Source organism: Podarcis gaigeae (genome assembly GCF_964106915.1).
Source record: "Podarcis gaigeae genome assembly, chromosome: 14".
Taxonomy (NCBI): Eukaryota; Metazoa; Chordata; class Lepidosauria; order Squamata; family Lacertidae; genus Podarcis; species Podarcis gaigeae.
In genome coordinates, this window is record NC_139690.1 from 7,005,772 (window position 1) to 7,020,212 (window position 14,441).

Genomic DNA, 14,441 nt, shown 5'->3' on the forward strand with positions numbered 1-14,441 from the left:
GGTAACACAACTGCTGTGGTCACCCCGAGTGCCGTGCTGCAGGGGTGCCAAAACAATGCTATAGAACAGAGTGCACAGGGCGCTTTGTCACACAGGACACCACTGAAATTCAAGAACCCCAAGTCCACCACTGCACAAAAGGAAGTGGAAAGGCCAAGAGGATGTGGCAAGGGCTCTTTATGATCAGCTGCTAAGCAAGAGGTGGGGCAAGATTTGGGGCAACTGACTCATTGCTGCACCATTGCACCACATGATTATGCCCCCTTCCATAATCTGAAAAGAGCCCACAAGAACTCCGTGCCATTCCTAGCCTTCTGGTTATCCTGTGGGTTTAGCCTCCCCCTCCCAGGCCATTCTTCTGTCCCACCGCTTCAGAAATCACAGCATTTCCATCACAGCAACAACAAGATGGTGGTGTGTGCAGATGCTGTGTCCCCAAACACCCCGGTAATAATTCATTTAAAAAGCGGGGGGGGGGGGGAATGCGGGAACTCGCAAGATTTTTTTGTCTTGCGAAGCAACCCCATAGAGAAATTCGTTTAGCGAAGCGCCTCCAAAACGGAAAGCCCTTTCGTCTAGCGGGTTTTCCGTCTTGCGAGGCGTTCGTCTTGCGGGGCACCACTGTATCGTGTGACTTCTAACTTCTTCTGCCTCTGTAAATGAAAGCTGGTGTGTTCCATCTTAAAGTCCCCCAACTGCTCACTTCTGAAGACACACACTTCTTTGATATGTCCCTCTCATCTACCAGGAGTTGACTGAACAACTTCTCTTTAAGTTAACACCCACCCAGCTGCATCTCCTGGCCCCACAGGGCTTAAGAGCATCTTCCTGGCTAAGAGCAAACTCTGCCCATTGTCTGTGGCAAGCAGGCAGCCCATAACTCATGGCCACCTGAGCTCAGACATCATGCATATGGCTTATGGACAGTGCTCCTTTCTTCCTGCCTTTGACCAGCTAAGGCTGCTGCCTGCTTCATCCCACTCTGGAGTATATGAGCATTTTGGGACTCTCTGCTATAGTCTGCAGCTAGATAGCTGTATATATTCTTTTTGTCTCTTAGATCCTATTCTTAATTCTGAAAAAAAATGTTTCTTGCATCTGGTATTGAAGTGAGTTTCTGATGGGCTCCTTCACCATTATGGTGGGGCAAGTCCATGAAAAGTGAACTGTGTTGTGGCCTGCAGAGCAGGAAGGGAGTTGTCCTCATCCAGGAAGGTAGTTCTACCTTCCAAGTCAAGAGTGAGAGGACTAAGGGAGGCAGCGGCAGCACAAACATTGCCTTGCTTTTGTTGTGCAGTTGGTAAGCACCTTGGCAAGAAGATGGACTCTAAATATATTCAGCAAATAAGAGAGGTCTCTGGAATAACCCCTTTTCTTCCTCAGGTGCCATACCACCCAAAACAATGGGGCCAGGTGAAGGGGAGAGAGTTCCACAGGAGTGATGCAATGACTGAGAAAGCTAAATAATAATAATCTCTCTCTATTCAACTGACCACTGAAAGCCCTTTCCTTTTGTTTTTAGGTTAGCTCACCATGAAGACCTCAGTTCAGCTTGTCACGTTGTGGGGTAACCGAGCCCCAGCTCACAGCATCACAGCCATCTTGATCACGGAAGACCAGAGAACCATTGTTACTGGGAGTCAAGAAGGACAAATCTGCCTCTGGGACCTGTCATCATCAGACCTGAAGGTTTGTGGCATTGCAGGGGCGTCAGCCATCTTGCTGCCCCATCCTATCATGTCTTCCTTTCCTCTTTCCATCCCATGAGGCCTCTTATAGCTACCGTGCCCAAGACATGACACATCCGTGGTCAGAAATCCCTGTGGAAGAAGCCCTTCTCAAATAATATTTCCCATGGTATATAAAACTATTAGCAGTACTATTTTTGAACAGCCACTTTAGAACACGGGCTTGTCATGAGATACCAGAGATTGTATGAATCTCCTTCCCCAGAAGGGCTCATAGTAACCCCAGAAGCACCATCCCCCTCTCCTCCTCTCAGCAGCAGGAAACCTGCTCTGTGTGGCCGAAGAAAAGCCACTTCTGCCCTTCAGAGGAGGTGGAGTTGTGGGCTTCACGGCCCCACCACACACACGGTAGCTGGAACCCAGCCCCCAGGCGATTGGGGGGATTCCCGGCCGCGTCACCTCCTGGCCAGCCAATCGGCTGGCTCTGGGGGTGTGGCCTGTCCGATTTAAACCAGGACGTGGCTGGGGATCTCCCTCTTTGCCGCCTGCCACCTGTTCCTGCTTTCCCCACCCTCCCTCCCTATAAGGTTTTCGTTCCTTGACCTTGCTATGGACCTTGGCTGGTCGCTGTTGAGGGGCCTGGTAGGAATTTTTCCACTTAGCAAATTGACACCAGCCACTTGGTTTTTGCCTACCTTGTAGCAAATCGTCACAACTTTCTTGGTATTGGCGGTTAGGCATTGGTATTGCTCTGTAGATGGAAGAGGGGAGGTAGTGCCATCACCTCCCCCGCATATAGAAGGGTAGTCTGATAAAGGATTCCAGGGGGCGTGGCCCTGAACTAAGCCTGGGGAGGTGAGGGCCTAAGGCACGCCCCCTGTCAGTGACCCCGGGGGAGTTCCTACTTGATGTGCATCAGCAGGACTCCCCCTACTGGTGGTTAACCCTTCCTGGACTTCAAGTGGACGGGCTGAAGTCGGATATAGTCGGTTATGACCAATGCCTAAGCCAATACTGCTCATCACCTGTAACCAATAAAGTTGTGGCCTTATTTAGCCCATTAACCTTAACAATTGTGTCATGTGTCATTATTTCCATGGTGGGCGGGCGGCGGGAACTCGCCACGCAAGAATTTTTCCTCGTGTGTCCTTAGAAAACAGCCACTCTGACATTGCTGCATGGTTTTGCTATTCTAGATTTCATCAAAGCAAATGCTCTTTGGTCACACGGCGTCAGTGACATGCTTGGCCAAGGCGAGGGACTTTGAGAAGCATCCATACGTGGTCAGTGCTACTGAGAACGGGTCAGTCGCTTTGCATTTCCCATGACGTGCAACCATCTCTTCATTTCAACGGTGGGAATTCCCAGAGTGGCAAGGAAGGATGCAATCTCTTCTTGAACAGTAGGCTGGTGATTTGTGGCTTTGGGGAAGAGCTGTCCTTGCTAGACAAGATCCATCAGGAACATCTCCTGGAGAAGCCCCATGGAAGATGGTTCTGCTACTCCTTCCCCAGGGGACAGTCTTGGGGGGAGAGTCCTTAGAGCATGAAGGTCTGGCAGATGTAGCAAAACATCTCTCCAATATGCCACAGCCTGTAAACATAGGTGCATATATAAAAAGCATGTTTTTGAGCTCTTCGGTCTCTGAATATGTGCACCTGAGAATGATGAATGCCTGTGTGAGATAAAATATTTTAAAACCACCCTTTTTACACAACATAAACACAATAAAATCAGTAGCAAACAGAAAGGCAAAAACCCTAAAAACTACTGAGCAGGACTAAAGCAACATAATAATTTAAAATTCCTGGGCATATAAGATGTAGAGACATCCAAAAGATGTAGAGACAGCCCCAGTCTTGCCCCTTTGGGGAGGGCATTCTGAAGCCACTACAGAAAAGACCAGGTCCTCCTGTCTTCATGCATCAAGAATGTTTGCTAGAGCGTGGTATTGGTTGAAGATTGTGAGACATTTTAAGTCAAGCTGCTGGCACACCCAGAGGTGCTCCTTCGGGCATTTGGGTTAATGCCAGCTTCTTGACCTGAGCTCAGAAGCCAGCCAGCCAATGTTGTTTGCTTTCAAAATATGAAAATACCTGGCTGAAGCAGTTTAAGTACTGTAATGTGCTTCCATGAAGTAGCTTGTGTGATTATAATTGTATGTGCCCCAGCAAATGTGGTGAAAGTTGATGTTTACCAATAATGTGATGAGATAGGAAAGAAATGTTTGGGCTTTGGACATTTTGATAAACCACTGGATTTCATCATAATAGTCATCTTGTCTTCCTAATCTCACTTTTCAAAATGAATTTCATTTATAAAGGGTGAAGATATTTAAACATGATATTGAGGCCCTTCACAGAGGCTGGTGCATTTCCAGCAGAAGGTCATTCAGGTCATTCAGGTGGTCGGTCTGCAAGGTCCAAGATGTATCTTTCTGGATGTTTGTGATGATGCTGACAATCCACATAACATCACAATGGGCTGAGAAAGAAACAGAGAGGCTGCCAGCGGTTTGCATGTATGGATGCACTAGGGTTTTCTTGCTCTTCAAAAGAATAGTGCCAAATTAAATAGATTTAATAATAATAATAATAATAAATTTTATTTATATCCCGCCCTCCCCAGCCGAAGCCGGGCTCAGGGCGGCTAACAACAATAAAACAGCACAAATGTACAGCACAAACAACATTCTAAAATCATTTAGGCTGCATTCCTATACTGCACTTATTTCCAAGCAAATGTGCATAGGATTGGGCTGTGAAAACATTTTGATAGACCTAACAGAAGGCCTGTTTACTAAATTTGAAATAATTTGCACATAAAACAATAAAGCTTCAGCAGTATGAGCTCACGACCCTTGAATTCACACTGATGGTTCTGCAATGAGGTGCACATCTCACAGCTGTCCTCATGGTGTCACTGTTTGTTCTTTGCCCAGATTGACACGTTTTCTGAACAGCCCTGATCCTGGGCAAAGAGAAAGGGGAGGGAGGATGCTTTGCAAAGCAGGCAGTTCAAGTTTAGTGAAATGAAAATCACTTTCTGCTCTTCCAGTAAATGATAGCTGCAGTGACAAGTTGACGAGCTGTAATGGGAGCCATAATGGCCGCTTTTGTCACAGGCCTGTCGTGCCCTTGCAGGTAGCTATGGCAGCAGCCAGCTGCAATTTCCAAAGCAAAGTGAGGCTGTGCTGCTGCTGCTGCTGCTGCTGTCTGGCCTCCACCCCAATAAACAGCAGCAGTTTCCCTCAGGTTTCCCTCTGCAAGCCAGCCACACAAATGGTCGGTCCTCTGCGCCAAGGAAAATCACCCAAGCCACAAGAAATTATTATTCTGATGGGGTAAAGGTAAAGGTACCCCTGACCGTTAAGTCCAGTCGCGGATGACTCTGGGGTTGCGGCACTCATCTCGCTTTACTGGCCGAGGGAGCTGCCGTTTGTCCGCAGACAGCTTCCAGGTCATGCGGCCAGCATGACTAAGCCGCTTCTGGCGAACCAGAGCAGCGCACGGAAAGGCTGTTTACCTTCCCACCGGAGCGGTACCTATTTATCTACTTGCACTTTGAGGTGCTTTCAAACTGCTAGGTGGGCAGGAGCTGGGACCGAACAACGGGAGCTCACCCATCGCGGGGATTCGAACTGCTGACCTTCTGATCGGCAAGCCCAAGGCTCTGTGGTTTAACCCACAGCGCCACCCGTGGCCTGTTATTCTGACTACAAATCCTATCGGATGGAGAGTAACAACAAACTAATTTTTTTTGACAGGGAAATGTGCGTCTGGAACGTTCTCTGTGGGCAGTGTGTGGAGAGCACGAGGCTTCCCTTTCGGCACACAGCGATTTGTGTAAGTACAGCCAACTTTACGTTACGGTGAAGTTGTGTTACGGTGAAGAACTTCTGTCCATCTGCCCATTGGGACTCTCTGTACCCAGCCTGGATGATGCTTCTTCCATAAGTTTTTTAAAATAAAAAACAGGTCCACTGAAATGCTGTCCTTCCTGGAGCAGATTAGGTCACTAGAATCTTAGCTAAACAGCCACCATTAGTACTAGCAACCTGAGCTGTCGGAATACAGGCTACCTCTTTATTTGCTGTTCAATGTCTCATTGGTGCAGCTGTTCCTTTTCTGCCTGCTGGTCCTTGTCCTCAGTGCCAGGAGTTAGCTGTTCCCAACACTGCAGGGGCAAATCATTGGGCTGGGTAGAGGTGGAAGTTCCACTGGTGGCCCCCTCCCCCCCATCAGGCCAATGAAGGCCAGAGAGGGAGGGAGGGAGGGAGGGAGGGAAACAGGTCAAGCTGGGCAACTGCCAGAGAGGTGGCTGGTGTGGATGCCACTGCTGAGGAAATGTATCAAAGTGCCACACCTTTTGCCCCTGGATATCCTCTCCTTCACACCCATGGGGCAGAGCAGATGCACACCTACTGGCAAACTCAGCTGAGGACCTCAGGATATGGCAAGGATGAGCACCTGGACCAGAGGAACCCAACAGTCTCTTTCCAAAGAGATCAAAGCAAGCCACAAGGGAGTCTCCAAAATCTCTTGGGGGCCATGCAGCAGGCAGGCGAGAAGTCTTACCTGCTGGCCCCAATCCAGCTGCTTGCAGGAAAGCTGCAGGTGCCTTTTCTATGCAGCAGAGCACCTTTTAGCATTTTTTTGTAGGCTTTGAAGTGTGTCCAGTGTGGCTTCTGCCCAAGGATTTGGACAGGTTGCAACCACTTCTCTACAAATGTCAAGCATACGCAATGCTCATGCTGTTTATATGAGTTGTATTCCATTTGCCGCTTTGTATTCCATTTGCTACTTCCATTTGGGTCCTAATTCTGTCATAAGCTGTACAAGTCTATTGTACTGTGTTGGAGAGGGCTGGGGGTGGGCAGGGAGACGCATGAGCCATTTCCTCCACTGCTTGCACAGGACCTCTCTGCTCTGGGCACCAATGGGGTGTAAATCCATGGCATGGGCTTCCCTATGGAGGTCTATTCATTTGCCAGGGAGGTGCCAGGAATCTCTTTTTTTCCACCTTTGTCACAGCACAAGAGGTTTGGGCTTTGGAATAGGAATGGTCACCCTAGGGTAGTGGTGGCAGTTTTCCTGGGGAGTTCTCAGTGCAAACCAATGCTTTGGAAACCCTCATTGGAGTCAGCCAATTCCCCACCTCCAGATCTGCACCTAAGAGTAGCCAAAAGGCATTTTAATGTGGGCGACAAAATTTTGCTTTCTAGCATGCACATCAGACCCCCATGACCGAAAGCAATCCCTCCGTGGTCTTCTTGTGGCTCACCTGTTGTGGCTTTCCCCTTTGCTCAGTATTACCACAGCTCGTTCCGCATGACAGGAGAGGGTTGGCTCCTCTGCTGTGGGCAATATAATGATATCCTCATCATCGATGCCAAAGCGCTGTCTGTGCTTCACACCTTGACGTCCTCCCAGTCTTCGGATTGGATCAGCTGCATGTGCTTAGTGCATTCCCCTCGCATCCAAGGTAGGTCAAAGCTGTGGGAATGTTCAGGGATGCAGGAGAGGATATATTGTCTGATTATATCCTTTTCCAACTTGTGTTAACAAGTACACAATTTAGGAGAGTAACATTCCCCTTTTTAAACTTGCAGTGGATGTGTTTGCTCAGGCTTGCTAAAGCCTCTAAAATAACTGTGCTGGTATTCCCCCCTTATTCCCTCATAAAAGATAAGAGTCTTCTACACAGTCTTCTACAAAAGTATAAAAAGAGTTTACTCACATATCATTCTGTTCACAATAGGATCCCAGAAGGCAGACTTAGCTTAGAAAAGTAACATACACTTGGAAACTATTCCATAAAGAGACAGTGTCTTTCCATAAAGAGACAGTGTCTTTGTCCTCTCTTGGCTGGAGGCCAAGAGAGGATCTTTGGCTAAGCAGATGTTGCTTCTTCGACGAAAGTAGTCATAGAGAGAGAGATGGCTGCCCTGCCCTGTGCTTTTGTCATTACCTGCACAGGTGAGGCCACGCCAACCTCTAGTCACATGCAGAGGAAGTCTGTCCCAGCCCAGAAGGAAACAGGAAGTTTACTTGGCTGCTCCTGTGTTTCACATCCCACAAAAGCTGGATGCTTCTGTGGGACTGGGGCCAAAGGCTCTTCACCAGGCAGGGCCAGGACCAAAAGGACAGGCTGAGGCATCCCTGCTACAGACCCTGCGGCTGCAAAGCAGGATCTCAGCTGAGTGGGTGTGCAACTGCTGGCCAACCAGTCTGTTCCTTTGGCCCTCCCAGCTGGTTTCCACCTGAGCCCTGCTTTCTCCAGGCCTTCAGCTTCCTCCTTGACACCTTTTGCTACTCTCTGCTGCCCCCTCTGCACCTTTCTCCCTAGTCTCTGCCCTTCTTTCCCCACTTATTCCTGTTCCTTTCTGTAGGAATGGATTTCGGCACTAAGAGAGGATAAATGGCTTAGTTCTTACCCTTCCTTGCTCATGTGAGTGAGATCAGCAGAGTATCGCACTTGAAAGTTAAGCTTTTGCGGGGCCTGAAGGGACCTTGGCCCCTAGGAGTTGGCTTGTAGGCTTGGGAGACGGCTGTTGTCAGGGGAACCGTTATGAACGGGCAGCTGCAAGAACCAATATTTCTTGCAACCATAAGGAAAGAGCGGAGGGGGGGGGGTGGACAGCTTCCAGTCAGGAGGAAAGGTGGCTCATGGGCATTAGCTAGAGATCCTGTTCTATGGCTTCATCCTATCAAGCATCTTTGCTCCTTCATTTCACACAACCAGCCCATATCCTCCTGCCTCTTCCCCTCGTCCATGCCCCTTGCCCTTTTGTTTCGGCTCTATCCCCTTGCTGTGTGGATTGCTCTTCCCATTGAAAATATGTCTCTGTTGCTTTTTCTCACAGAGGACTCCTTAATAGCCGTCTCTGCAACAGGAACCCTTAAAGTCTGGGATCTGTCCTCATCAGTTAGCAGGATACGGGTAAGGAGCTATAGTCTGGGCTGGCAGGCCCCATATGTCAAAATTCTAAATTCTATCCCTTGTGAAATGCTGTACTAGTTTTCTGCAGCTACTTGGCTTTTATTGAGGATCAGAATTTTTGACTCATCTGCAATGAGCAGTGGCTAGAAGAGGAGGAGGAGGAGAATGCAGATTATGGCTAGAGGAACGAGGAAGGGCCTGTCTGGCCCTAGGACTCTTAAACCTGGAGGCTTCTGCAGTCAGCACAGTATCACAATTCTGAACGCTAGATTTATATTTATTTATTTTCATCCAGACTTTTAGGGTCAAACGTAAGGAAGCCTGATTAAAACATTAATATGATTAATAGCAAAACAATCCATAAAATAGTAATCTGCCAACAAAAACATCACTCAATGGAGTCATGACTTTTTAAAGCATCCATTTGAAAAGTACAAGGGAGGCAGGGGAGGAGGATATAAAGTGCTGGAGGGGTGTGGAGTCACCACCAAAAAAGCCCTGCTAACCTGATTGTAGCAGTGGACCACCAAGCTGGACCTCTAGGCTGGGCAGCATCGTGTGGCTCTAGGTGGTCCTTCAAGTGGCCTGATTCCGAGGCATATTAGGGAGCATATAAAGTGTCATACCAGCACTTTAATTTGAGCCTGAAAATAGATGCATTGTGTGTGCAATTCTTGCAGTGTGTGGACTAGGAGGGCCTTGAATTCAAAAAGTTGCGGCAACTTTCTCTCAAGACACCTTGGGACGCTGGGCTTTGATAGTCAAGAATCACATGAAAGCCTTGACTGATCCACTCAAGCCACAAATAGTAACTTAGAATGGCCTCTTTAATGAGAGAATTCCTCATGGAGAGCCACACCTGAAAAGGTTCTGCAGCTCCCTGTAGCAACTGGCCCTGAGCACCTGGGGAGAGTCACATGGGAGCAAGAGCATCATCTTCACGGCTTCTTGCAACTTCAGAAGACGGGATGGAGATGTGAGGGAGAGTTTAAGCACTCATGATGGAGCTTCAAGACCTTCCTCATCCTCAGCCTCAGGCCCTCTGGCTACTTTTTTGCTAAAGGTCTGGTGCTATGCTGTGGGGTTTGTGTGTGTGTGTGTGTGTGTGTGTGTGTGTAATTATTGGTATGTTTTAAACAGATTTTATATATGTATATAGTTCTAATTCTATCAGTGTTTGATTGTGTATGTGAATAATTTTTTTATTAAATCTCCAAAAAAATTCCAAAACATTTATCGTCATATACAATTTCTCCCCAACATAAATTTCTTCTTGATTCCCCACCCCTCCTTTCCCAATGTTTGTTTTGGGTTGTTGTTTTTATTTTTATTATGTATTTTGTGGTTTTATACAGTATCTTGATTTTATTCTGTGAACTGCCCTGAGACCCCTGGGTATAGGGTGGTATATAAATGCTACTACTACTACTACTACTACTACTACTACTACTACTACTATTATTATTATTATTACTTCTTATCAGCTGTTTTACAAGACATATGTTTTTATTATCTAAACTTCACTATCATTAGATCTTTCAGTAATCTACTGCTTATATTTCAAATCCTGCCGACGACTGAGTGATAGAGAAGTGTTTAATTTTTTTTAATGATTGCCTTTTTTATGTTTTCCGCCATTCTTGTTTCTATCTGTAAGCTGCTTTGAGTCGCATTCGGGGAAATGGTATAAATAAACATACAATGTTGTTGGCATCTGTCTGTCTCAAGGGACAATGGAGGAGTGTGCCTTTGGGGCTAAATTCAAACCATTGGAGAGTTACAGTGTCTGCTATGGCTGTAGATATTGATAGCGGAGAGACATGTTTTATTGCAGATGAAGGCGTCCGGTTTCACTGTTATCAGATACACTATGGCATTTATCTTCTCTGTGCTCCTCCTAGCAGAAATAATAATAATAATAATAATAATAATAATAATAATAATAATAATAATAATATAAAAAAGTCATACAAAATTAACTGTTATAATAAGAAATCAGTCAAATCAAAAATTTAAAAAGGAGTGGAAATGTTTTGATGAATATATGGCAAAATATTGCTTAAAAAAAAAGATACGCTAATACAGTATGCCTAGATTAAAATGTGAAGTACTGGATGGAAGAAAAATTAGTAATGAAAGATAATAAGAATATATAGATGATATGAGAAGGTTGTAGAATGCAAAGATTATTGTAAATTGTGTATTGTGGAGGAAATCGAGTGGGGGTGGAGGGAAGTGGGAGGAAGGAGAAAAGAATAATATGATGGATTCAGGAAATATAAATGTAAATGTATGGAGGGATGGGGAGGAAATGGTGTTGGCTTTGGCTTTGGCACATCTTTATTGTAATATAATATGAGAAAACCAGTAAATAAATACATAAATAAATAAACTCTGAGGAAAATAATAATAATAATAATTAATAATAATAATAATAATAATAATAATAATAATAATAATAAATAATGTCCTAGCATTGGAAGAAGAATATTGCAGGGGTGGTACTGGGAGCCTTAAAGGTGGGGGACCCCCCCTCAGCCTGTGCAGATGCAGACTGTTGCAAAGGCAACCTTTGCATTTTCCTGCAAGGAACCACCTGGGTGGTTGGACATCCCTCCTGCTGCCTCTGGGAGTTCTTTGGCTGCCCTGCTGAGAGACGGTGAGAGTGCCATTTGGCTCATGCAATTCTGTTGGCAGACTCTGGAATGCCTTCAGTTGTTCCCTCGTTCTTTTCATAGCAAGGCCAAGGTCTTTATACCAAGAGCACCCTTTTATTAGGATGACAACTGGCTTTTTCTTGTTCAACGCAGCCATGCCTTGTTTTATTGTGCTTTCAGGAGAGGCAGAATATTCATGAAAGGGAATCCAAATCTCTGGACTGTGCTCCCTGCTGCACTGTCAGATTTTGCACCTTCACAGAAAGGCTTCTTCTCGTTGTGTTTTCCAGCTGCTGGAAGGTACATGCTACAGAATCGTGTCATGGAATATTCTCTTTCTCTCTCTCCTTTCTGTAAAACCTCAAGAGCTTGTGGAATACCAGGTGATTAGTGAACTCTCCATGGGTGAAACTGCAAAATAAAACCCCAAATCCATATATGTTGACAAACTCATGCAACCTACTGTTGTTATGTTGCTTTAATTTTAAAAAAGATCAACATTTGCCCAAGTTGGAAAACGAAATAAAACCAGAATAAAGGCTTACATCTTCAGTTGCCATTTCTTTATCCATTACTGAATTGAAGCAGACTTTCCGCTACGTGAACTGTATCAATATTACAAAATCAGGCCTTTGACTCTGCACAGCTTCTGTGAGAGCCAATTAATGAGTTGCACAAGAGGTTTTCACCTTGACTTGGCAATTTGCTCTGTCCAGTGAGCTCAAATGTGTGCATGATGCTCCCTGGCCTGAAATAAATACCCCCCCCCCTTCTCCCACCTGCCCCTGTTAAGAGGAGGAAAGCAGAGGAGGCAGCCTAGCAGCTCAAACAATCAAGAGCTACAAATTATTATTTATTAGCTTACATACCACTTGTGGAGCTGGGCAAATACGTTTTGCCATTGCCGGATTTCACTTCTTTATGGACACTGAATTATCCATGGAATGATTAGAACTGCTCCTCCTGCGTAATGAATGAATGAATGAATGAATGAATGAATGAATGAATGAATGGAGCAGCCATTGATAAAGATCCTCCATGTGGGGCTCTAGGTACCAGACATCCCATTTTACATGGAAATTGCAGTTAAAACCCTTCTTTCCCTTTGGGAGACTATTGAGCCTTTGCTCATCAGAAGCTGCTATTAATCTCAGTGTCTCGATGGGGAAACCAGTATTTCTTTCTTTGGCTTTAGATATACGATTACTGTGACTTCTCCTTGCTGTGGACTGAATTCAGCCCGAGTGGACAGTCCTTTGCTGGAGGCGAAGTCCTCGCCGCTCACAGGCTCATCATCTGGATGGAAGATGGCCGTGGCTTCATCTACCAGCTGCTGAACAGGTGGGCTCAGATGGGAAGCCCACAAAGAAGTTTCAGGCACCAGATGAACTTGGGGAGGCTCATGATGAAAAGCCCCCAGTCATAGCAATGGAAGCACAAGAAGCTATGCTTAGCCGCCAGTCTTTGTTTGGCCTGGCAGGGGGTGAGATTAGCCATGTCAGGAGCCATGTCAGCTGGCCAGGGGTGGGTGTATGCCTCCAAGAAGGAAATGCCCCATAATTACTTTTAGGTGAACTTGGGAGTCTCAGACACTCCCTGCTTGTTGTCTTGATGCATTTCCAAAGTTTTGACCTTCACTCCTCCCACCTTTCTCTTTGACTTATCCAGTGGTCTTTCGCGAAGCATCCAGCCATGCAATGGACGACCGCTCAAAGAAACCCTCCACCCGCAGTTACTTTGTTCTACTGATGTGGGAGATGAGAAGGTAATGCAGTTGGGCTCCACAGCCACCTTGGCAGCAAGTAGCAGCAATCTGTGGCAAACCAAAGGCAATTCAGTTGGGGCACTGCCCACCAGCTTAGGGTATTTTCTTCATTAAGGACTTTGAGATTGCTTTTTGAATATCTTGCCTCCGCGCATGGAAGTAAAGAGCAACACTGAACACAGCCCACCTCAGCTTGAAAAGTGGCTCTCTTCTTCTTTTGTGGAAAGAAGAGCTACCCAAATGATTTCTGCATTAAAGACTGAAAGGTGACAAGAAGGCATAGGTGCCAACTCCCTGGGGCCCTGGGTGCATGAGCACCTACAAAATTCCCCATCAAGGGGCTGGGCACCCACAAATTTCAGTGCCAGGGCCATGCACGCTGCTTGGCACCCATGGCCCTGGGCATTCACGGTCATGGGGCCAAGCTGGCACTCCTGCCTGAAGGGGATTTCACAGGTGGCAGACTCAGACATCGACCCTTCCCAAATAGGCAGCTGATATAGAGCTCTATTTTCCCCCTTGAGGTAACACCTAAACAAAGAAAAACCCCTAATCCTGAATCCTTTTCCCCTCCCAGTGAATGCAGAGTGGGAGTGTGATGCTCTTTGACCACCTGAGCTGTGTAGTTATGGGGCATTCTCTGGTAGGTGGGTTGCTTCAAGAACCCTTGGCTTCCATTGCATGCGATGTTCTCAGATTCCATGATGACACTGGTGAAGTCAATGTGGGATCAGAGAGTTGCCGCTGGGCCTTGCTGCAAGATCTAATTCTTGGGCTTTCAACTCTGTTAGGCGGTCCATTATGGGTGAAAAGTTTCTCCAGACTGGAAGACCATTTGCAGACAAGTGCTGGTCTTCCTTCTAGGCTTGTGGGAGGGAAGGGTAATCTTCCAAGAGAGGCTGTAGATCCTTTTAGATGCACTGGAGAGAACTTTAGCAGGGGGGCTCTAGCATACCCTCCAATGTTTGACAGAGGAAAATAGGGAAATGCACAAGATGGCGTCTGCATTTCCAGGAAGGCCGTGGTTAAATTGTGGCAGTTGGAAACTATACTTCCTCTTTCGGGCTTGTCGTGGCAACTTGCTGGTCTCACTGGGGGCTACTGTAATTTTAAGAATGCTGGAGATAGATTCTCCAGGTGATTGTCCCAAACATACTGCCCTCCACCTTAACTGCTCATGAGCAGCAATGGGCCATCCCATAGAGATAGAGACCTACAACCCCCCCTTGCAACAAACCCCAGAGCCAACTCCATCCCTGCCAAGAACTTGTTCTTTTGCACATCTTCTAGCATGATATATGCCATCATATGTGCAAGCAGGGACCTCCTGCTATTTACATTGGCCATACCATTTACATTAGTATTTACATTGGTCTATTATTCAGTATG

The 14,441-nt window shown here is 46.4% G+C and overlaps 1 protein-coding gene across 1 annotated transcript in view; it reads left to right on the forward strand.

Annotated features, from left to right (window-relative positions):
- Positions 1–14,441, forward strand: part of WDR72 (WD repeat domain 72) — a 73,192-nt gene that overhangs the window by 3,090 nt on the left and 55,661 nt on the right. Inside the window, exons 2-9 of the mRNA XM_083712983.1 lie at positions 1,523–1,689; positions 2,885–2,991; positions 5,455–5,533; positions 6,998–7,172; positions 8,554–8,630; positions 11,468–11,587; positions 12,483–12,628; positions 12,956–13,052. Coding sequence (XP_083569109.1) covers positions 1,534–1,689; positions 2,885–2,991; positions 5,455–5,533; positions 6,998–7,172; positions 8,554–8,630; positions 11,468–11,587; positions 12,483–12,628; positions 12,956–13,052 — 957 coding nt within the window. The 5' untranslated portion in view covers positions 1,523–1,533. The remainder of the gene's footprint in view (positions 1–1,522; positions 1,690–2,884; positions 2,992–5,454; positions 5,534–6,997; positions 7,173–8,553; positions 8,631–11,467; positions 11,588–12,482; positions 12,629–12,955; positions 13,053–14,441) is intronic.